This window comes from Calliphora vicina, chromosome 5, assembly GCF_958450345.1.
Source record: "Calliphora vicina chromosome 5, idCalVici1.1, whole genome shotgun sequence".
Taxonomy (NCBI): Eukaryota; Metazoa; Arthropoda; class Insecta; order Diptera; family Calliphoridae; genus Calliphora; species Calliphora vicina.
The window spans coordinates 107,796,796-107,822,125 of NC_088784.1; the positions used below are offsets into that span (position 1 = coordinate 107,796,796).

Below are 25,330 nucleotides of genomic sequence, written 5' to 3' on the forward strand. Positions count from 1 at the left end.
GGTTAGAAATGCAGCACTTTTTAAACAGCAAAATGTATAGTTTTACAACATTTTGAAGGTAAATAAAAGAAAATTGCACAAATGGTAATTGTTTTTGTTCTATTGTGATCGTTAAAAATTTAAAACATTATGAGGGTATGGGTAATCTTTAATAAATGGTACAAATTATGTTGGCAACATTTTGTGTCAGAAAAGAAAACGCCATAAGTTTTCGCTGGATACATAATAGTACTATTCCTCCACCATAATTCATTAAATAAAAACACATGGACAAATTTTGATTTATTTTTAGTTTTTATATTTTTTATTTTTTTATATATTTATATTTTTCTTTAACTCATTTTATTATTAATTGTATTGCATTCTAATAATAAGCTCTCTATTTACTAAATATATTGTAATGTAATAATCTTACAAACTATTTACAATCATACACTCAACAAAATATATGTAAGTTTATGTTTCGTTCAAAATTAGAAATAAAAAAATTATGACATTTTAAAGGTCAACCTTATTGAATTGAAATTTTGTTTATATTTCTTTTATATGAAAAATATTGAGTGCATGTATTTTTGCAAAAAAAAATCTTTTTATTTATATTAAAAGTCATTTAAATAAAAAATATTCTTAAGATTTGTTTTACTTTTGGGGTGAAAATATATAATTTTATTTAGAATAAAGTGCTATCTGACTTACAAAACTAAAGCGAAATAATATATTTAAAAAAAAAACGCAAAAAATAATGTACAAAAATTACTTAAATATATATTGTTTTTTTATATATATATATTTATTTATATATAGTATGAATATAAAAAATAAGAAATATTTAATATTGTATTTTTATTGATTATTTAGTAAATAAAGAAATTATATTTATAAACATAAACACAATTAAAACTACAGGCGACAAAGTGCAAAGAGTTTTAAATAAACTAAAATTAATTTAACTATTTAGCTAAGTATGTATGAAAAGGTAATATTTTCAATTTGATTCTTGTTAGAAAAAATAAATAAAATTATGACATATTGAATTTTGAAGATTTCTTTTAAAGTATTATTATTATTATCACCTGTAGTTCTAAATATGTTTGTAATTTTGTTTAAAATTAAAATGTTTGTCTATTTCCGCCGAGTGTTTTACATTTGTTTTCTTCTTTTTTTTTAATTAAAGTTTTATTTTTTGATATTTTTTTATCTAACAATGATTGCTTTAAATCTTTTAAATGTTTTCTTTTTTATTTTGTTTTAATAATTGAATTTCTAATAAAGAAAATATTACGTTTTCAGGATTAAGGTTTTAGGTTTCATTTCTAAGGTCCTTTTCCTCACTCACAAACACTGTACACTAGATCGATCCTTAACGGATTGTGGTTATCAGTTCACTATACTCTTGCACGATATCATGTTATTTCGGTGGCACTATGACTAATGTCAGGCGATGTTGAAAAAGGTCGATGTAGCAATTGTGCGTTATGATGATAGCTGGTCGTAGTGGAGGTGGCCGAAGGACTACTGCTGTGTTCCTGTATATTTGTAGGAGGTGGTGGGTGATTGTGGTGATGATGGTGGTGGTGATGGGCTAGATGTGGATGAGCTACAGCTGTTAGTGTGGCCGCTATTGAATTGGCTGCTGAATTAAGTTTCTCGGGTGAATTGACGCGTATTTTGGGTGGTCCGCCGGCTGATGCGGCCTGTGTGGAACAATCGACCGCATAAGCAGCTGAGGCATAGTTCGGATGTAAGTGATTGCCATTGAGACTGGCCAAAGCTTGCGGCAGCTGGGGATGAGGCCTTATGACCATGGGTTGTATGGGAAATTGTTGGGTCATTTCTTTGAAATTGGCAAAACTTTGCAAATAACCCGCACTAAAGAGACTTGTGGCTGCGGCGTCTAATTTAAAGGCGGGCAAGCAGGAGGGTGGCAATGCCGATGATGGATACGGTGGCATGCTTGTTGATGACAATGACGATGAAAGATCTCGTGGCTTATCATCGTCCACACTTAAACTCTCATCGCGGTCGTTGGCGCCATTCGAGGTGGAGCCGGGACTGTGTTGTAAATGCAAGCTACTGGGTACGGGTGAATGTGTGCCCAGTGAAATGTCCGAATCTGAGGTGTCGGAGGGTGTAGGAGAGGGAGCACCATCGGGACGTCTGCGTCCCATGCCAGAGTTTTGATTATGTTGTAATCTAAAATAAAGAGAGATAGAAAAGATGTTGATTAAATGAAAAATGTTACACAAAATAAAGACCTATGATTAGAGCTATAATATAAATATTTAAAGTCTTTCAATTCAGTTAAAACCAGCCTATTTAAGACCTTCAATTAAAGCTAATATTTACTGTTCAAAAATCTACGACTGAAATTGAAATTTGACAGCTTAAAGACCTACATTTGAAACTAAAATTAACCTAATTGAAGGCCAACGATTAAGGATAAAATTGGAAAACAGAAACCATAGAAAAATACACATAGATCAGAAACTCTCATTTCAAAAACCTAACTCAGTTGTCAAAAACCTATGTGGTGAGAATCTATTAGAAAAAAAATATATGAAAACAAAACCAACACTCGTATGTGTGTAAGTAAGTAATTTTTTTCTAGTTTCCGCTCTATGTATATTTTCTCTATGACAGAAATATTCAGAGAATGAATGAATTGATTCAACAATGAATGAATTCTATTCAAATAAAAGCCTATTAATTAAGCTAAAGAATTAGGTTTTGTGAATAGATTTAGGAAATGAATTTTTGAATTCTTAATTAAGATTAAGATATGAATTAAGCTCAAATTGAATTAATTATTTCGAAGCTTTGAATGCATATTGATTTTAAGATAATGTTTAAGATAATTGATTAACATTTCTCCCTACCTTTTGCGGGTTTTATTATGATTCCTTTTATGAAAACATAAAAGTAATTGGTCATTAGCCCTGATGTCTTGGCAAAAAAAAAAAAAATAAAAACGAATGAAATTGATGTCTGTTTGGCAGGGATCTTTCACCCCGTTTAACATTATCATACGTTCGTTCCCACATTGTTAAGTCAGCCAGCCAGCCAGTGAGCCATTCGGTCGGTACTGTGCCTTTAAAGTACTACAAGTGAAACAGTTAAATAATTGCAAAAGTTTCGGTTGATCTGTGAAAGGGTAGACTAATGATTAGTTAAACGTTTAAAATTTCGCCTTAAAGTCTGGCGTAACGTCTCACTTTTCACTAAAATTTAGTCATCAAAGAAATCTTAAAACTAAGTAAAAAAACTGCTGCTGTTATGTTCCTCTGGGAGTTTCTGTATTTTTGGTTGTTTTTTTTTCTCTCTCCACTCATGGCTGATGATCATATTTTATAATTCCATTTGAGGAGTTTTGTGGAGAATTGAAGTGAATGGTCATTTGGTCATTTTGCTGTGAACTTTACTAATGTCGTTCATTTATCTTAGACTGTGGGGCAACATTTGGGAAGTGTTTAAAATATACGTACGATTCCCGTATGGTCAGTTGATGGCATCATGCTGTTTCCTTACATTGTCATAATTATCTGTGGTTGGTGTGGCTGTCTGTCTGTCTGCCTCAATGGTGTGGCCGTAGAGTAAGTAACAAAACACCTAATCCCATCATTCACTTTTCAGATCTACTTTTTTTTAGTAATACTTTTTTTGATTCTTTCTTTAGGCTCGTGTGAGTTGATCATTTTTGATGAAGTCTTGTCTTTCACTTGTAGTAGATTTTTTTTCTTTTTGGGGTTTTTCAGTTTTACCGCCTTGGTAGCGTTTAATGTTCGTGTTGAGTGATTAATAGCGTTCACATTTTATGGACGGTTGGTTGGTTGGTAGGTTGGTTGGATGGATGTATAGTTTAGATGGATGGCTTGTATACAAACATCACTTAAAAAACACTAAAATCAAAATGTATTAAAAAGGCCTTTCAAAACGAAATGTGAATGTGAATGATTTAAGGAATTAAGACAGTTAAAGCGACACACAACAATCCAACCAGTCCATACACTTTGTGGAGTTTTTGATGAAAAGCCCTTAAACACGGTTTAGTTTTCATAACACTCCAGCTGTGTAAGATTAGTTGGATATCATAATCTAAATGGTAGTAGTATTTTCTAAATTGAGTTGTTTTTTATATTTTTTTTTTGCCGTCTGTTTCTGTTCTCCTTAAGGGGTTTCAACAGTTGATACCAACCAGTAAGAAAATTTCGATAATGATTATGTCCAATGTTAGGTTTTATGTACTACTAATTTGTCTTAAATAGCCATTAAATGTTTCAGGCAGCCATAGCAAATGTGTTGCTTTTGTGTTATTTGTTAAACTAGAGCTTCCATAAATACGTGTGAAAATAGATTGTAAATCATTTTACAATACATATTTTACTATGTGCTGTAAAAAGTTGTACAAATTCCCTGGGAACTTTTTTGAAATTGCTTTTGTTATAGGAAATTATTGATTAATTTTTATTATTTATTTTATATTGTTAAATTCGTTTCCCATAAAAGTCATGGCTAAATCAAAGTAGCTATAATTTTTACCTTTCCCTACTGTTTTATTTTTTTTTTTTAATTTTGTTTAGGTAGTGTTTTTTTTATAAAGCAAAATTTGATACTATTTCTTGGCATTATTCAAGGTTAAATTTATGCCAAATATTAAGTCAATGGTAACATCTCAGTTTACTTGATATTTAGCACACTTTAAAGATTTTTTTTGGCCAAAATACAGGGTCACAGGGAAAGAGATTATAAGTTAGTAATTTTGTCATATTTAGTATTAAAAAATATGGTTATACTACTTGTTATAGAATCCCTAGATGAAAATATAACTGAACCATGAACGACACCTAACGCTTTAATATAATGGTGTTCTTGTTGGACGAAATTTATACTTTTCAGGCTCTCTGTGACCAAAGCGAAATTATTGCACTTAAAATATTATAAAATTTATAATTATATGAATATTATTCAGGCTTAAGTTAAGTTTGTTTAATTTTTAGTAGTTCCCTTGCAACAGTTCGAAAGAACTAATTCCTTGTTCCATTTTCGAAATCAGAATAAATTTTATCTCTCATACATTCCGATATTATCATTATGAACTAATTCTTAAACATAATTCTTTTGTACTACAAATGGATTGAATTCATTCCTTTGAGAATTTATTCTTTATAGAATTAATTCCTTATTGAAGCATTCAAGTGTTATCCATTACATAATAGCTTTAAAAATGTATCGAATTTTCTTCAATTAATTTTGTAAATTATTAAAAGCAAAACAATAAAACTGAATGAAGAAAACATATTTTAATTCAATTTGTATTAAGTACTGAGATCGAAAAATTCTTAACACACGTTTCTCATTAAAACTTTTAACCCAAGTATTATTTGATTTTTTTTTTGATCATGTTACCTTTGAAAAGTATTACGTTTAATGTCAATTATGTTCATTTGTTGTTAATCTGATTAAAATGAGTGATGAGAAAAAGTGCGTACTAAAATTATTAAATATTTTCAACACAACCCAACTTGGTCCTACAAAAAGTTGGCCAAACAATCAAAGATCTGCGATCAAACTGATTATTAAACAGTATCGGTAGAACTTGTCCGTTGATAGAAACCTATGGTTCATGTAGAAGGAATGGTCCACATGATGTTTCTAAAGCCCATAAATAGAAAGCATTTTCAAAAGAGCTTCCAACACATCCGGTAAGCTCAGTACTCGGGCTAATTAGTACGAAAAATTAAAGCCAATGCAGGTTTAAAAACATACAAGGCTCAAAAAGTTCCTGACAGAAACTATGTTAAAAATTTAGAGGCCAAAGACAGAGCACGGAAATTGAAGTCAAATTTTGAATAACAAAAATATATCTGCTACATAATGGATTACGAAACGTATGTTCTGGAAAATTGTTCGCAGCTCGAGGGAATGTTATAGAAAAGTTTAGGACCCAAAAGCAGAAAGTTTTCCCAAAAAGTTCTTGGTATGGCAAGCAATATGCAGTTGCGGCAAAAGAAGCCAAACATTTGTTACAAAGAGCTCTACAATTACCCAAATTTACATCAAGGAATGTTTATAAAAGAGGATGTTTCCATTCATAAGACTTCTTAATGTGTCCACTTATTTTTGGCCTGATTTGGCATGGTAAATGAATAATAATGTGGTATTTGTATCAGGAGAGGCAAATCCTCCAATCTGCCTGGAGCTAAGGCCAGTGGAGAGATATTGGGCTCTTGTTAAAAGAGAATTGAAGAGCGCAAAAAAGATGTCCAAAAGTGTGGTAGATTTTAAACGGAGATGGACTACCTGTTCGAACAAAGTGACAGAAAGCTGTATATAAACCTCAATGGAAGTGTTTCCGGAAAACGTTCGAAAATGTAATAATAATTTCAATCAAATAAAAAAAAATCAAAACTGTAAGTTTAGTGGTTTCATTTTTATTAACATTTATGTATTTTAAGATTTTTTCGATCTCAGTTCATAGATTTGAATTAACAAAAATTTAATATTTACATGTAAATAAACGATCATGTTCGCCCCCTAGTGGCTAAGAGTGCCAATCTCCTTTAGAGTAGTAATCTTCAGCTAAAACAAATTTGCGGAAGCGCAAACATCTCTCCATTACAGAAGACAGGATATTTGTATGTTTTTTTAACTCTTTTTATTATGACTTCTGTTTGATCGGTTACATTTGATCGTTTATTCCCTTACACTACTGAATTCAAGGAGTAACATTTTTTTTTCTTGAATTCTTGTGACCTGGTATTAAAAATTAGTTCAAAATTACTGTGATATGATCAGTAAACCACGCCTACCTTGAACATTTCTTTGAATGTTGGTGAAAAAATAATAAAAATAAAATTAATTTTCCCAAAAATTTGATATTTAATATTGTAATTTGACGGTATTAACATTTGGATTTCATTATTTTAAAACACAATTATACTTTCATTTAACTGATACAGGCAGGGCCAGTAATGATTGGACAGTTCAGGAATTAATTTTAAAACTTTTGTTAAATATAGTTTTAACATTTTTAACAAAAATATATCAAAATATTACTTTTTCTTTGTGGTTGGATTAATCAGAACGTCAATGGCCGTATAAATCGTAATAGCTGAGTCGGAAGACTTATACCCGTAATTTCAACAAATAGATATCTATGGTTTAAAATACTCAGCAGATAAATTTACTTAAAATGTAACTTCGAAAGGTATGGGTCGATTACGGATTTTAACCGAACTTTAGTTGCGTTGCCAGAAGGCAACCACAAATTTCTGGTGGCAATTTGGCAACAGAAAATGATAGCTGCCAGTTACCATCTATAATACCATTTTGGAAACAGACAACACAACAAATTGAAAAGAAACTATCTGATTAAGAGATCGAAAATCTGCCGATTTGAACATATTAAAAAAAGGATTAAAGTTTGGCAACCAACATCCATATATAAATAATAAGCTTTTTTATAAAAATAAATCTGAATTTTGTTTAAATTTTACATATAAAATCTCTAATTACCACAGCTTTTCAAAAACCAATTTAAACAATGGAAAATTATCAAAACTTTCTTTTTGTGTAAAAATTCATTAACATTTTACCCTGTATTTGAGTCAATGACTTTTTTTTTGAAAACTTTTTTTTGTAAGTTACTTGTCCCTTGTGCTTAAAGCACGCTTGAATGAAAAACTTTTAATATTTTCCACACAATTGATTTAACATTATTTTTGTGCGGCTAAGTTTTTTTTCTTAATAATTTTTTGTCAATATTTTTTTTATTTTTTTGGGGTTTGAAACTTTAAAAGACTGACAAAACCAGCAGAGCTTATAAAAAAGGGTTTAAAATGCACAAAAACAAAAATAAAATAATTTTTTTTTTGCTCAAGTTTTTTTATTGTTTAAATATGTATGTTTTTGTAATACGATCCACTGGCACCTACCTTAAGTGACACGTAATTATACGAGCGACCATATAATATTCATAATATACAACACACAATCTTACCATGATTTACGTTCGTATGAGGAGGTATGATTCCTTAGAGAACTGAACTGAAGATTGTGTTTTTTAGTTTTTTTTTTTTGTTGTTGCTCATATATTATGAGTATATTGGTTTTTATGACATCTTGCCATTGAAATTCAATGCTTTAGAAAAAATTCTTAATCGGCTCATGTCAGCCATATTATACGGAAAAGAAGAAATATATTCATTTCACAAAAGGTAGGTAGTAGGTACCACATACAAACATACATATATTCAGTGAAGTGTACTAAACAAACATTCATACGATAAGTATTATTCCATTATTTGCTATATGAATGTTGGTTATTATGTGATGTTTTTGATAGTTTCGTGTTGCTTCTTTCTGCTGCTGTTTCTGAGATTTAATAAAATCTATATTGTCAGGGCAAAAAAATCGCTATAAAAAAGTTAAAAGAAAGATCTTGTCCATGTGGTAATTTGATCAGTTTTTGTTTTTCATTGAAAATAAGTTGTATTTAGTTTTATTCCCTCATTTTTTTTTTGTTTAATTAATATTTTATAAAATGTTTGTTGTTTTGCATACAGCAAATCAATTAATTTTCTTAATTTGTTTTGTGTTAATAATTAGTCGGCATGATTATTTTTAAATTGAGAGTAATTGTTGATCGTTGCAAAGGAAAATATCAGCCTTTGTTTAAATTTTCAGGTTTAATTATACTCCGAATAATGTAAAAATATGAATCTTCCAAAAAACTTCTTTCATACATAATGAATTAAATTTAGAGATTTAAATTAACCATTTACAGTGGGACCGATCGCAAATATTGAGCGTAGACTTAAAAATACGGTATTTGCCATTTATAGCTATGACATTTTCCCATCTTTCTGGTAATATATGGATTCCGAGCCAAAAGAATTGCTCATCTTTTGAGGACAAGAACGAATCAAGTCACTCTGTTCCAAAGTGAAGCGTATTCTAGAGGAGAGCGTTCTGCGTTGATCGAAAGAAATAGTAGTCAAACGGGGCAAGGTCTGGACTATAAGAAGGCTGATGCAATACTTCCCAACCACTTCTTTCTAAATACACAGAAAAAACTGATTCGTAGTGGCAACTGAATTTGTTGCCAATCGAATACTTCGGTTGCACACATAGAATTTTTCGGTTCTAGCAACAGAAAATCTGTTAATAAGGAAGAATTTCGGTTGAAGCAACCAAACTTTTGTTAGTCCTTCTAAAATCTTGTAAATTTTGGTCATCAAGGGCAGAATTATTCAATTAGCAACAAATTCGGTTGCGTCTACGAATTAGTATTTTCTGTGTACTTTTTAACATGATGGAATATTACGGTCTCATGTCTGGCTGCATATTCTGGGCATTTTTTGTCCAATGCTCTCTTCAATCCAATGCTCGAATCAGTTGCGTTCGATACAGGTTCCCTGTGATGATCTGGTCTGATTTCAGCAGCTCATAATTTTGCTCCTACCAAATATAGAGCATGACATTAGCGCCATGGATATTTAGCTTTGGTGTAGATTCGGGTGGTTAATTGGTTAGCGCGTTTGATCATGATATGGTATTTGTGGCCTGGGTTCGATTCCCAGCCGCAGCCAATCAACAACATCAGTTTATAATAATTATTAGTTTACTAATAACTAATATTTATCATAGCTCCCTCCTTCGGTGGTATAACACTAAAACGCCACACAGAGGGATTTTGGTGTCAAAAAGTCAATTTTTCTAACACTCAATTTTAAAAATCAAATGATGCAGTTTTGTAGAGAAATGTTTAAAGATGAAATGTACACTTATAGTTTTAAGAAAAATTTAATTTTATTTTTAAAAAAATTAAGTAAAGTCCATGCAAGGGTGCTAAACAAAAATTTAATTATATTTTAACGCAATTCAGTGGTTTATATATGTATAATTTTCCTAATGATACCATTTACCTTTAACATATTTGAAAAAAAAAAACATTTCTCCATAAATAAAAAAAAAAAATTATGGGGATATCATAAACCGTTAAGAAGATATGCCCAAATCTATAAGTCTCTAAAAATTATTTTATTTTTGATTTTCCATGGAGAAAAAAAAATGTAGCCCCACTTTCCCCCAAGCTGTTTTTTAATAAAATGAAAGTTGGGAGTGTCTTTTTTCGATTAAAAGAAAAAATAGTTTTCGGAAGTTTTCGGAACAGGATGAAAACTTAAAATTTTTTGTCGAATAATAAACGAAATATCAAAAAAATTCTTATCTATATATGGGTTTCGTGGGCGGTGGGCATGGCCTTGTCTATTATTATTTGTCTAAAACTCTCTCATAATTAATTATAAAAACACACAAATATTATGATTTTAATCATTTTTGAATAATTTGTTTCAGAATCATGTTATTTCACATTTAATAGGTTGAAAATAAAACCAAAACAAAAAAACGTTTTTCCAATGACTGATTAGGTGTCTCGTCTACGACAGTTTTAGCTGCTGCTAATACTTCTAACGATATTTCTACGGCGAGTGCAAATCCATTTAAGGCGGCACCTTTGCTTGATTACATTTAACCAAACACGACAATGATACAGTAGCGGCAATTCACACGCATCCGTCATTCATTCACTCCAACCACTCACTCACTATCTTACTCTCAACGTCCCACATTCAAAAATAATGAAAAGTAACAACAAGCTGCTGAATAAAACAACAGCAAGCAGCAACAACAAATTGTTGTGTTGCGTGATTTTTTTTTTGGCGTTTTTGGACAATAAATAAAATGAAGTAGAAAAAATAAAATAAAAATAATTGTGTTGCCAACAACACGAGCCATAAGTAGCAATTTAATAAGATTGAACAAAAAACTATAAAAAATCAACAAAAAAAAAATATATAAAAATTGGACAAAATATACAAACATATATCTACACATGTTTGAATAGATGACAAAAACATTAAATTAATGAATAAACACATAGACAACCAGACAGCCAACACATTAAAAGTTATACGAATTCGAATATATCTACATGACGGACTGAGGAATGAGCACAACATTTTGGCATGAATCACTTTTAAATTCAAATCAAAAATTTATTAACAAATTTCAATCAAATTTTCACAATTTTTAAAACAAAATCCGCAAATGAATGAGGTGAATGATCCAGCAAAATATTCGTTTTAACCAAAAAATAATCATCAAATTGTCCAAATACTGGTATGTATAAACGAAACACCAGAATTATTCAAGTACTATTTGTCAAAATGTTTACAAGTGTATTTTAATATGTACAAACGATTTGTCTTGTTTATTTTGTTGTTTTTTTTATTTCATCTTCTTTAAGAACGGATGTCCATTCAGAAATTCAAAATTCGAAATCAATTACAACTGTTTTGTTGTTGATTTCGAAGCACCCCTCATTAATTTATTTTTTATTGTTAACAACAACTACTGTTAAATTGACTGGGTTTTTTCTTTGTTATGTACAAAAGTACTTGAAATTTGTACTTAACAGAAAATAAATCATATGAAATATATTCGTATAATGGATCCAGTATAAAATATCAAGTCTTTATTGAACACCTTTGTTGTCTGCTTGATTCGTTGGTATTGGTGGAGAGTGAAGGTAATTTCTTATTTTTATACTCTTCACCATGAGTGGCAAGGGTATATATAAGTTTGTCATTCCGTTTGTAATTTCTACATTTTTCACCCCACAAAGTATATATATTCTGGATCGTTATATATATCGAAGTCGATATAGTCAACTTTCCGTAGCCCTCCAAATAACTTACAAACATGATTGATACATCAATATATCAGGAATTCTCCCTGCTCAGTTGCTATTTAAAATGGAGAAAATCGGCCCGCAAATGGTTGAGATATAAGGCACAACCTCAATTTAAGGCCTTTTATTGATCTATATCTGGATTACTAAGTCATTAATATAGACAATATGGATATCTAATAATAGATATTTCAAAGTCCATTGCAACGATGTATATAAGGCTATAGTAATGGGTCAAAATCGAGAAAAATATTTTTTAACCCGAATTTTCTTTTTAAAAAAAATTTTTTTTTGACATACATTTTTTTTCACTAATAAATTTAAAAAAATTAATAAAAAAAAATTTGAATAAAATTTTTTTTTTTTAATTTTCAAAAACCTAATAAAATAATGTAATTCTCATTTAGTTAAAAATATTTTACGCATAATTAGTTAAGCTGGGAGAGTGTCCGTTTCCTGTCGACTTAAACTTCATTGCTTTTCCGAAGTATTAAAACAGTCGACAATTGATTCGTTACTGTATCGCAAAGTAGTAACTAACCATTCATACTGTTTTTTTAGTAATAATGGCTTCTTCAAGTAAAATGAGTTAAAGTGCTACTATGTAATCGAGATTAGCATTCCTAATTTCCCGGACTTTTTCCATTCCGGGGAATTTGTTTAATACTAAATTATAAAAATAAAATGTTTAAATAATCAGTCAAAATTTAATAATTGGATAGTTTATTTCAAAAACCAGTCAAGCAACAAAAAATTGAAAATTGAGTTATAGGGCAATTACTGTTTTGTAAAGGTGAATGCAACGTTTAATGCAAACAAAATAAATACTGTCCACCTGCACAGTGTATAATATTAGGTGTATGCATCTCATATCGTAAAGCTAAAATGTCAAGCAATAATTATTTGCAGAAATTATTATGTCAATAGAAGTATTTGAAAATGTCGACAGAACATACTACTTTAGACTTTAATGATTTGGGAAAATAAAATTATACCATATTTTATTATTTATGATTATTTGTTTTAGGATTGTTATATCTGGTTAGAAAGGATATATTATCCAGATTCTGTTTTTGTGATAAGTTTTTTATATATTGTTAGCAGATTTGAAATTTATTCATTAAAATATATAATGATTTTTGGCTTAGCTACGCAACTTTGACTAGGATTTTAATTCTTGGTGACGTTTGCCGCCGATCTAGTTTTAACATAGAATTAAAGTTTAACTTATTATCTAAAAGATATGTATATCAAAACTAGCTGCCTTTTTGTGCCTATAAACAAATGACATGCAAAAATGTTGAGTAACTCAGAAATTAAAAAAAATTATCACCTTTTTTGATTATAGTTGCTTTTCATTGTTTATTTTGATATGAAAGCTTATAAGAATGTATACCAATGTATAAAGAAAATTTAGTTCTTAACAAAATAATTGGGGTATTCACACAGTATACTATTTGGTCATATTGTCATAATGTCCTAATATATTTTTAATCAAATTTTTGTTGTGTTTCAAACAAAAAAGTTCTAAACTAATAAGACTAATTTATGTTTATTGTTTTGTCATAAAATAATACTTTTTTTGTTTATGACCGTTTGTTTTTAGCAGACCATGTGAATACTCCAAATGTTTTAATTTTTCAAATCGGATGAAAATTTTAAAAGTTATTCAACTTTTTATTAACACTTAAAGTACTACGACCTACCCTAAAACTGTTTTTTTCAAAATAACTCACAATTTTGAGGGTGTTTCAAAATCTTTGAAAACGGGTTTAGTGTGTCCTCATACAGGCCTACAACCGCTTTTAAAGTTCTTACAAAAAGTGTTATTTTGTAGCAGAGTGTTATTAATTTTTATCAATTCAATTATTTAATTTCGATAAGTTTTCTTTTTTCCAATATTTAAAGTGAGAATCAATGCATTATCGAGTAGATATGTCGCCCAGTATGTCTTAGTCATTGAAAAGTAAGTGAATAAGTAATTGCTTAACATTACCAAGTATTTGCTGTGATGGTATATGCAAATTATTGAGGATGACATAAGCTGTTTTATATGTCTATTGTATACGAATTGACTTTTTCCCCTGAACAATATACATATTTGACATGTAAGCAAGTACCTCGTATAACATTTGATACCTTAAAGTACTTCACAAATAATTTTGTTGATTTTTCCCAACTACCGTTTGATTGTTACTTAAATAGAAAAAATCGATGTATACATTTATAAAGTGGGGGGTCACATGAGTAAAAAAAACGTCAAAAAAATACAATTTACAAGTATAAACGGATATGAGATGTTAAAAGTTGAGCTGAGAGCTACAAAGTGTACAAGACAACAAGTGTAGAAAAGTGTAAAAAACAACCTTAAAGCCCCTTAGAGAATTGTAAAGCTTTTCTGCTCTGCTAACCCTCAAGAAATAAGCAAATGAACTTAAATTGTTAAAACAATATGAAACGTTAAACAGCTAAATTGTGACGCTATTTATTTACATTTATACATTGTATCTAAGTATCTACAAAATACATATTCAAATTTTATCAATTCCTGCCTTTAAAACACTTAACAAATGAAGCGCGAAAAATTAAGTAAATAAACAATTGTTTTTATAACACAAACAAATAAACAAACACACACACATGTCAACTGACATTTACAGTAGAAGTTTTAAAACATCCCTTAAAATGTCATTTGTCACCTTTGCTTTTTTTCAATTTTGTTGTTGCTTCATTCCCAATTTGTTCGTTTAAGTGATTATTTCTTTATTTCAAAATTTTTTATTGAATTTGAATAGGAGTTTTGTTGTTATGGGCTCTTTATCAAATTTGTTTGATTTGATTATTTTGTTGTAAAACAAATTTGTTGGCCTTTTCTTTCCCTTCCCCTTGCCTTTGATTTTGGTGTACCATTTGATATTTTTTCTTGTTTTAAATATCAATAGCTTTTAGTTTTACTGCTACTGTGTAAATGTTGTTGTTGTTGATATTTTTGAAGTTCATTAGGAATTTTTTTTGTTGTTTAGTTTGTATGACAGAATACTTAAATGAATGAATGACTGGGTAGGGGATGAATGGATGTATTACTTTTAAGGCTTTTAAATAAATATTTACGCTTGTTATTTAAATTTGGGTCTATAACAATTTTGTTTTTAGTGATATTAGACAGATATTTAAAGTGGCGAAATTTAATACAGTCTGGGTAAATAGGAAATAAATTTGAGAGTAAAACTGTTACTAAAATTCATAGAAATGTTGATGATACTAAAGGGGATTTTACTGTTATTTGTAGCAGAAATTGTTCCTATTCTTCTTTAATAGAACCTTGACTTCAAATAACCTAGTAAAAGAAAATCTAATAGTGTTAAATCACACGATATTGGAAGCCCATTCCGATCACCGGAACGATAGAATTATTTCGCGACCATATGACTTAAAAATGCGGGATTTACAATAGGTGGAGTCTCATTTGAACGCGGATTTTGTTTTTAATCACTTATGTCATCTTGAAAAGTTCATATCTGTCATTTATACTCAGTTTCTTATTGAACATTATAGTGTAAACAACAAAGTTTTTTTTGCTTCGAAAATGTCGAATTTTGTGCCAACAAAGCTTTACTTCTTTAATTTGGAAAAATGCCGATGAAGCTCAACGATTGATCACCAAAACTTATGGTGAATGTGTTCCATCAGTTTTAACGCGCGACAGAAATGGTTTGTGCGGTTCAGGAGTGGTAATTTTGACACAGAAGTTTGAAGACCAAGAATTGGAGGCATTACTGCATGAAGATTGTTGTAAGAGCTTGCAAAATCATTGGAAGCTACTCAAGCAGCAATTTTAAAACGTTTGCGAGCAGGAGGATTTATTCAAAAACAGGCAAATTGGGTACCATACGAATTGAATCCGAGAGACCTTGAAGGATGATTTTGCATGTCCGAAATGATGCTTGAACGATATAAAAAAAAATCATTTTTGAATCGAAAAATGGTTCCACTACGATAACCCGAAGCCTAAGAGATCGTATGTGAAGCCCGGCCAACCAGACGAATCGACACCAAAGCTAAATATCCATGGCGCTAAGGTTATTCTCTGTATTTGAAGAAAGGGCACAGAAAAATACAAGTTTTTGCCTTAGATCTTCCAATTTGTACCATAGCCAATTGAGTGCTGTGGACATTTCCATTTTTATGGTTTTAGATTTCGAAAAACTCGCTTAAAGGCTGTATATTTAAATATTCGTGCAAATGGGTCCTAGCTGCTGAAATCTGACCAGACCATCACAGGAAACCAGTACCGAATGCAACTGATTCGTTTGACTAGACCGTATACATATAAGTCATCCGACTACTATTTGTTGCGATCGATGCAGAACGCTGTCTCTTGGATACACTTCACTTAGGAGCAGAGTATCCAATATTGGCTTTATTCGTTCTTGGCCTCAAAAGATGTGCAATTCTTTTGGATCGGAATCCATATGTTGCCAGAAAGTTAGGAAAAGGTCATAGCTAACAATGGCCAATGCTTTGAAAATGTATGTTGTACAAATGTTGCCAAATAAAAACTGAAATTTTGATGAAATCCCGCATTTCTAACTGATACACCCAATAGCTTGTTGAAACTACATGGCGTCCACATCAATATGATCCAATTTAGTCAGAAAGAACATAGTTATCATGTCGCGTTTTTAAGAATTTGATTTTTTTTTGGACAAAATTCTTTCATAAACTTATAAGGAAGGCAACAGACACAGAACTGGTCCCGTGATTGGTTGCTTGCGGTAGAAACTGGTTCTAGTTCTAACACTTTATATAAATGGGAGCTGTCCCTACAGCAATGTGCTAGGAGGGGTACTGTAGACCCTTTTGCAGATTTGCTTAAAATTCATTGAAAAATTTTCAACATTTTGCCACAATTTCACATATCAAGGGACTAGTGCATTCAAAACAATTGAATAAAACGAATTATTGAAATCAAACCTCCAAACACAAACACCCCTTTTCGCACTGCAGTGCAAATGTAAAGGATTAAATATTGAATGAAATTTGAGCAGGAAACTATGAGCACAACACTGGTATTGATTTAAGATACTGATCCATTGATCAGCAGAATACTGGCGTCTATAGACAAATAACAAACAAAAAAAATAATACATTTGATGGTAAACTATGAAATAAACCCTTTTCCAAGCAACTGACTGACAATGTAACCAAAAAGTGTTGTTAACATTCACAAAATTCATGAGAAAATATTGCAGCTGACTGAAAAGTTCTGTTTAAACATATAAGAGAGAGAGAAGGCAAACAACCAGTAGGTAGTAGCCAGGTTGTTAATAATTCTTTTTTAAGTGTCTAAGTATATAAATGTCTATACTATACTTTACCAAAGAAAACCAAACATTTTCACAAGCAATTTGAAAATATGTTTAATACTCAAATATCATTGACTTGAACATGATTTTTACAAAAAACCAGAAAAAAAAAATTAAAAACCAAATTTCCAAAAGATGGGAAAGAGATTGTCCTTAGTTTAAAATAATGTACTCATACAATGACTAGACGAAAAATTATATTGAAATGGAATCACAAAAAACTGAAAACCAAACACAGGTTGTTTGATTTTTACATACGACTATATACGATAGTGTATGCCACAAACCATGACTTAATGCTCAAGCAATTTTGTTTTGTTTTTTTTTAAGTTTACAACTTGTGGCCAAAACCAAGTGGAAAAAATGTGCCTTTTAATGTTGTTAGTTGCATTAGGCCACATTCAAACACTGAGAAAAAAAAAAGAGAAATTGACGACTGCCACCGCCATTAAATTATAATCACAATTATTACTGGACTAATAATGATGAGCCACAACGAGTTTTTAAAAAAAAAAAAAAAAACAAATGAAACTTTGATAAAAAAAAGAGTTAAGAGTTTTAGTTTTTATTGAAAAAGAAATAAAGTAAGCGCTTCTGTTTTTTTTGATTTTTTGTTATCCCTCATTTTGAAATTAATGTTGGAATCAATGAGTTATTGTGTCGATGTCTTCACAAAAACATTGAAGAAATGATGAAGATGAGTTAGAGGAAAAACTTAACTCAATAAACACCATCTCATCTCAGCTCGACTCCACTCTACTCGTATTGTTTCAACTCATACAGCTCATACATCAAAGTGAACTGCGTTGAAGTATGCGAAGTTTCTTTTTTATTTCTTTGACTTTCAGTTGTTAAGCTTTTGCAGGAGTCAAGTTAAGTTTTTTTTTAGTTTTTGGTCTGGTGATGCCACTATTTAAAGACCATGATATGTTTTGTTTTGTTGCTTAATAATTGCGCAACTGTAGATCGTTGCATTGTACAGTGGGGTTAAGATAAGTATTTAAGGAGCTATCATTTGGAAAATTAACTAGTGAACTTTTTGTTATGTATTTCAGAAAAAGCCAATTTAGAAATGAACGAATTTCAAACGACCACAAATGGATGAGTTTTTGTTCAAAGACGTGTATTACGTAAAAATCTTTGGGAAAAATTCCAGCACAAAATTTTCCATTGTAAATAAAGCTCCAGCGTATCTATAGATATCCAACCACCATCAATAAGCTCCTTCGCTCCTTCCAGTATGCGGTCGAGAAGCTCACAAATAGGCTTTGAAGCACCTATACATGGAAGTGATATTCCCTTTTCGGTCAAATAAAGGATGAGCAAATGGTAAGAAGATTAGATGATGATCTAATAGATCAGGTGACGAATTTCCTACAACATTTGAAAAATGTTCAATGTATCTTTCTATACTTAAAAAAATATTTTTAGTCCACCAAACATCACTCTGTATTATGATGCCCTGAACACCAACAGCTTCAGATTCCATAAATACAGATGATTCAAGGATTATCACAAGATCCTGATTAAACGAACCATTGTCCCAATCTGCGACAGACTTGGTCTATAACTGAATGAATATGAATGAAATGGAATAGATGTGGTTGGAAGTATGCCACAATGTGTCATTCAGCCCAATTATTAATAAAAATTCCCCGAGAGTTGTTTCCCTTTTCTTTTTTTAACATTGAATTTGAATAGGAAAAATGGGAAAATGGAAAAAACTCCCGGGAAGTTTTTATTCATAATTGGGCTGATTGAGAATGAGGAATAGAGTAAGAGAAACAGAATAGCCTTGTGGTATCCTTGAATTAATCTTGACTCGTTTGATAAGATCCCATTTAAAACAACTGTAGATCAGATCTTTAGATAGCGAGATCTCTGAAAAAGCTCGACATAAAGCGAGAGAAGTTGTTTCCGACACAAAAAGCAAAACAAATTTTGTAAAATTTCCATATTTCCGATAGAAATGATAGCAAGTCTTTCAAGGACTCGAAATTGAAGAACTAGCATTTACTCTTTTAACGAATAACCAAAAGATTTTACTGCCCCCGGGATCAGTAAGAACTTATGCACGATGAAGCTTCTCGTATAGAGTTTTTTCGCGCCTTTGACATTTACATACCGTTTCGTTGTGACAACTGATTTTTTTGCTAATCAAATGATTCAACTCGAATGACCGAATTTTTCACTTGCGATAAAAATTGTTTGTTTCAATCGTAATTTCATTTTTATTAACTGTATACCATCGAATCGATCTTCCTTAACCCTTAACCCAACAACAATGCTAGATTTTACAGAAATCTGCTGATTTTGAATGGCAGACACCGTGAAATCAGGAATGGAAACTATTTGATTTTTATTTTCTCAAAAATTATTTAATTTTGAAAATGCTGGAAACTGTGTGTTACATTGAAGATTTTCCAACTGATTTTGGTTTAATTAATATTGAAATTTTCAAATTTGAAAATATATTATTACGAATTTGCATAGGCAATTTGAATTTAACAGTATGTAAGGACTGCCTGCAACATTCATCATGTTTATAAACATTTCGATCAGTAGAAGCTTCTATTAGCAGTTATTAGCATTGTTTGTAAGTATGGCAACACTTAATGTTTATGCTGCTAACATTAACATTGAAAGCTCTAGAAGTCGAATATACTAGTTTTGTCCGTTAAGATCATTGTAGAAATAGAGCTTTCAAGAAGCATCTAGATAGTGATGCTGCGTATATAAATTGGACGTGAGAACATCATCCAGTCATTCTATTTGACTGAGTTTATCATAGACGCTATTAAAGTTAACATCAACCGCATTTTTGTACATTATAAAGTGTAACTTAAGCCTGCTTGTGTGTATTCAAAATACATAGTGACTATTTAAACTGTTTTTGTTGTACATTTGATTAAATTTCAAACTACAAAATTGCTTTTATTTTCAATCAAAAGTATTAAGTATTCAATTAAAGGAAATAAACCACCGTTTTTAAAAAGTAAAAACGTAACAATATATTAATCATAAATAATTTACAGTCCTTCCCACTGTAACATCACGGTAACTGCCACTAGTAACATTTTGGCAAAGAAGATGAAGAGTAACTTTACTGCTACTAATATTTTCTGCCATGTCATTTAGACACTTAATGGATCTTCACAAAAACATTTTTATTTTTTGCACAAAATGTAGTTTTTAACTGCATACAATGCTACTTTCAACATATGGGAAAGTTTTTTAAACTCAAAAGCACCCAAAATAAAAAAAAATGGAATAAATTTCAAAAACTAAATGCTACTACAAAACCTAAACTCTGGCATATAACTTTAACAGCAAAGAAAGTTCCAGGAATAAATATGCAAATTGCAACAAACAAACAACAGAAAAAACATGTTGCAGCATTCCTAGCGGTCATTTTATTCATGTGGCTAAAATACTAGAAGACCACAATTGTAATTGTAAACTCTTGTAGTAAATTTCTAAACCTAGGAGAGGGGGGTTTAAGGTCCATAAATGAAGAGGAAGTAGGGAGACGTCTTAAAACTATATAGAGTGTGCGTATGCGTAGCATGTATTCAGAAACGTCATCATTATAACTATAAACGTAGTGGTAGTAGTAGTTGTAGTCAGTTGTTTGCTATCAAAAGGCGGCTTCGCTATAAGATCAATGAAATGGAAAGACTTAAAAGACATCATACCACATCACAACAGCAGCGCAACACAGCGGCATAATGTTTGCATTTCAAACAGGCCAAATGAATGATCAGCCAACAAACCAACAAACAAACGTACGTACGTACGTTCAATCTTACCAACCATACAAACATACTGCCACAAATGTTAGTTTCAGTAGAGCCATCCACATCTACTCGTATGTACTTGCTTACAAACAAAGAGCGAGAGAGAAATGCAAATGTTTTAAATCGTTTTGACTTGATTTAGAGGTTGTAATGACTTGGCTAAAGGTATCAGTTTACACGTTATAAGTTAATGATATCCGGTTACACCAACAGCAACAACAACAATCTAAACCATAACAAGTTAAGCAGTAAATATGTCTCTAAGATTTTTTTTTAAAAAAATAGCAATAAGAAAAAACTGAAACTGAATTGTTAAAAAATTGTATCTATTGAAACCGTCACATGTACGACAACACAGCATTGTGCGTTTAATAACCCAAGTATCAAAAGCCAAAACCACACACAATTCCAAACAAACTATGCTGTGGTTTTGTTTATTTTATTATAATCATCAACATCATCATCATCATTATTACTTATTTATTTATTACGAGTATTATTTATTAAATTCAATTTTTTTCATAACTCTTACAACATTGTAACACTGTGCCCTCTTCATCAAGTAAAAAAAAAACAATTATTAATAAAACACTTGTCCACCTTGTGTGTTTGTTGTGGCTGCGCGTTGTAATATTAATAATCGTACTTAACGTTTTACATTTATTTCTTTTATATTTGTATGTACTTCTTAGCCAACATACATACGAGTATGTTTTGTGTTTTATTATGGTTAAACTTACCTATTTTTAGCCGCCGCTGCTCTATCTCTTTGCCGTCGATTCTTAAACCAATTTCCCACCTGGGTTGGATTTAAACCCGTCGCTTTGGCTAATTCTCGTTTTTTCGTTGGATTCGGATAAGGATCTTGTAGGTACCATTCACGCAGTAAACTTCGTGTACGTTCTTTGAAACAGTGCGTTTTCTGTTCACCATCCCAGATGGTGGGCGGTAGCGGGAATTTTTTACGTACACGATATTTATCGACCGGACCTGAAAATTACGGGACAGAAATAAAGTGAAATGTTAAAAACAGAATAAGTTTTTTTTACATAAAATGTTTTTATAATATTCACTACGTCAGGCGAGGATCCAGGGGGGTAAAGAAATTCCCACCCCCAAAAATCGAAAAGTTTTAATATAAAAAAGAAAAATGTAAAATAAATTTTAGTTTATTTTCTCCCCTAATTGTTGACCTGGATCCGAGGCATCAAAAAATATGGGGGTATATTGATTTTGTCATTCCGTTTGTAACATATCGAAATATATATTGATTCTAAACATAAGATTCTAAGACTAACAATCAGTTTATTTTGAAATAAAGTTCCCAAACTGAGAATTTAAGAGATTTAAAGAAAATAAATCTCTTAAATTCTCAATAAATTTAGTTTAAATTCATTTTATTTACTAATATTTTTTATTTTTATAATTAATTTTTTTTTATTTTTATAATTTTCATTTGAATTAATTTCTATTCATTTTATTTTGAAACTCTCTAAATAATTTTTTTGTTTTAAATCCCAAATTGTTCTCAATAAATTACGAGGTTGGCTACCGATTTCTTTATGAAATATTTTTTTAAAATGTATTTGCATTAAATAATTATTAATTTTTATTCATAACAAATATTCGCTATTTATAGTTTAATTCTCGAGAATTTATTATATATAGCTATGTCCGTCCGCCTGTCTTTCTGTTGCAAACATACGAGTTATATTAGTTTTGTCTACTCGATGTTTTTTTGTTTTGAATTGTAATACATTTTGTTAAATATTAAACACAAAATAAATGACAGAAAAAATTTTGGATTAGCTTTATTAGTTTTATTTTTATTCCATAAGAAGTGCACAAAGTATAAACATTTACTCATTTGTGCTCCCACTGTACTTCTTGTTTACAATAACCCTAAGAAAAAGTCCGGTGGAGTTAGGTCAGGTGACCTGGGGTCCAACGGAAGGTTGAGTTTTTTGAAATGAGCCTGTTAAGAAACTTTCTGCGTAAATATTCAAAAATTGTACCACACCATATTATTATTTGTGTAAATTGAAAAAGGAATTATTCTAATTCTAATTATTTGAATAAAACCACAAAAAGAAAATTTTAAAAAATTAAACTTCTTTGTCATGTTTGGTAAAAGTTTAACGATATTCCATTCTAAACAAAAGCATAACTGTGCAGAAAATTCTGAGTTCACAAGTTACGTGAAAATTTTGAATTTATGTAATTTCCACATTTCCACGCTACATTCGTATGACTTTGAGTGAAAAAAATTAAGAAATCTTAAAAAAAAATTTTTTTTCGAAAGTATATTTTTAACACTAGGTTTTGTGCAAAAAAATGTTTTATCGTTTGTTAGCAATAAACATGGTATCATGAACGTGACAGAAAATAAAACTCTAGAAAAATGCAATAATCAACGAATTTGAACATAATTTATTAAAGATTTTTCTTAAAATTAAAATGAAAAAATGTAGCTATTAATTGAGAGTTGTCTTGTTGAATATGCACAACAAAAATTTAAATTGACAAGCTAAAAATCTAAAAAAACAGGAAAATTTGAGCACAAATATGGATATGCAAAGGAAAGATAAAAATAAGAGTTTAAATTAATTTCACTGTAATAAACAGTTTTTACAAAGAACAGTTAATTTATCTCTTTATTTGTTACATAAAATGCCAAAAAATAAATAAAATTTAAAAAAAAAACTCATGACAAGAATAATTTTTTCTTTTCAAGACAGACAAACCGACGGACACAGCTAGATCGTCTGTAAGTTACATAAGGGCCCAATATATAATATTCGATGTCTAATTGTAAAAAAAAAAACTCAAAAACAATCACCCTTATTCTACTTGGCGTCGTCGACATCGTCGTCAATATTGAGTCAAAAAATGGTATGTGTTTCTCCGAAATCGATAACAATTGGTAACTTTTGACAGAATTTTATACTTTTATAAGTCGGGTTAAAGTACAAAACGCTGTCAAAAGTTACCAATTGTTATCGATATCGGCGTAACATCTACCATTTTTTGACTCAATATTGACGACGATGTCGACGACGCCAAGTAGAATAAGGGTGAATATTTTCTTTAAAGAAATTATTGTCGACGTTCGAAATATTAATGCATGGTTCAGCAAAACTTGTCAAATATGCAAATGCTTAATTTTCAAACTTTGTGTTTGAAAATCTTGTCTTATGATTGCTACAACCATATTATGGTTACCACAATCATATATATGATTGCTACAACCATATTATGGTTACCACAATCATATATATGATTGCTGCAACCATATTATGGTTACCGCAATCATATATATGATTACTGCAACCATATTATGGTTACCGCAATCATATATATGATTGCTACAACATAATATTGTTCACAAACTTGTAAACATGTTGAAATGGTTACAGTAAACTAGTTTTTTCCTCTGCGAGCATATAGGTTAATGTAAGCACAAATATCCTGTAGTAATCAACGAATGTGCAGTTTTTTTCTGGGTTTATGTCAATGAAAAAATGTCAGGAATTGGTTACAATTAAGACCAACTTTCAAAAAATAAGCGTAAAGGTACGGTCACACATGCCAAATATTTACTCAAAAAAGCGTAACCACTTTTTATAGCACAAATTTGTTTGACGTGTTTACTCATACAAGTGTTTTGTAAGATCAAACAGCATCAAATAAAATAAAACTAAATATTTGTTTTGAATTGTCTTAAGTAAAAGGTGTTTTTGACAATAAATAAAAGAATTCAAATATATTTTATGTGAAATATTTGCCTGAAGTCTTTGAAAGTAAAGGTTTTTCACGATGTCATTCATAATTATTTGCGAAAAGTTTTTAATCTGAATAAAAGTGACAGATAAAATCAGGCACGCATCCAGATCTACCAATAAAGTAAAATTTATTTTACATTTTTTCTTTTTTTCCTTTATTATATTAAAACTTTTCGGTTTTGAGGGGGAAATTTTATTTTTTCACCCCCTGGATCCGAGCCTGATATAATTGATATGAAATTCTTTTGAATACCTAGTTAGGAATAAGTCTAGTGAGTTTTCATTATTAAAACCTTTAAAAAATCACAGAAATATAGTTAAAAATTCTACTTCAAACTTCCTTTCAAATACTTATATACATATTACTTTGCCTTTATATTAAATATATACAGTTTGGTATTAAATTGATTATTTGTTTGTTATATTAATGTTACTCACCCAACGAACGTCCCCTTAATTTTTCAGCCTCTATATAGTGGGCCTCCAGCCACATGGCCTGTAATTTGCCATACGAAGCTTTTGTAAATTTATGATTTTCAATTATTGCATAAAGTTCCCTGTAACAAAGAAAACAATCAGTAATAATACAATATATATATAGATATTAAAGATTAACTTTTTAAAATGTAAATA

The 25,330-nt window shown here is 30.3% G+C and overlaps 1 protein-coding gene across 1 annotated transcript in view; it reads right to left on the reverse strand.

Moving 5' to 3' along the window:
* Positions 1-1,236: 1,236 nt before the first annotated feature.
* The window catches only part of Optix (optix), a 29,849-nt gene continuing 5,755 nt past the window's right edge, over positions 1,237-25,330 (reverse strand). Inside the window, exons 2-4 of the mRNA XM_065511760.1 lie at positions 25,136-25,254; positions 21,656-21,905; positions 1,237-2,193 (exon numbers count right to left, since the gene is read on the reverse strand). Of these exons, the coding sequence (XP_065367832.1) occupies positions 1,404-2,193; positions 21,656-21,905; positions 25,136-25,254 (1,159 nt within the window). The 3' untranslated portion in view covers positions 1,237-1,403. The remainder of the gene's footprint in view (positions 2,194-21,655; positions 21,906-25,135; positions 25,255-25,330) is intronic.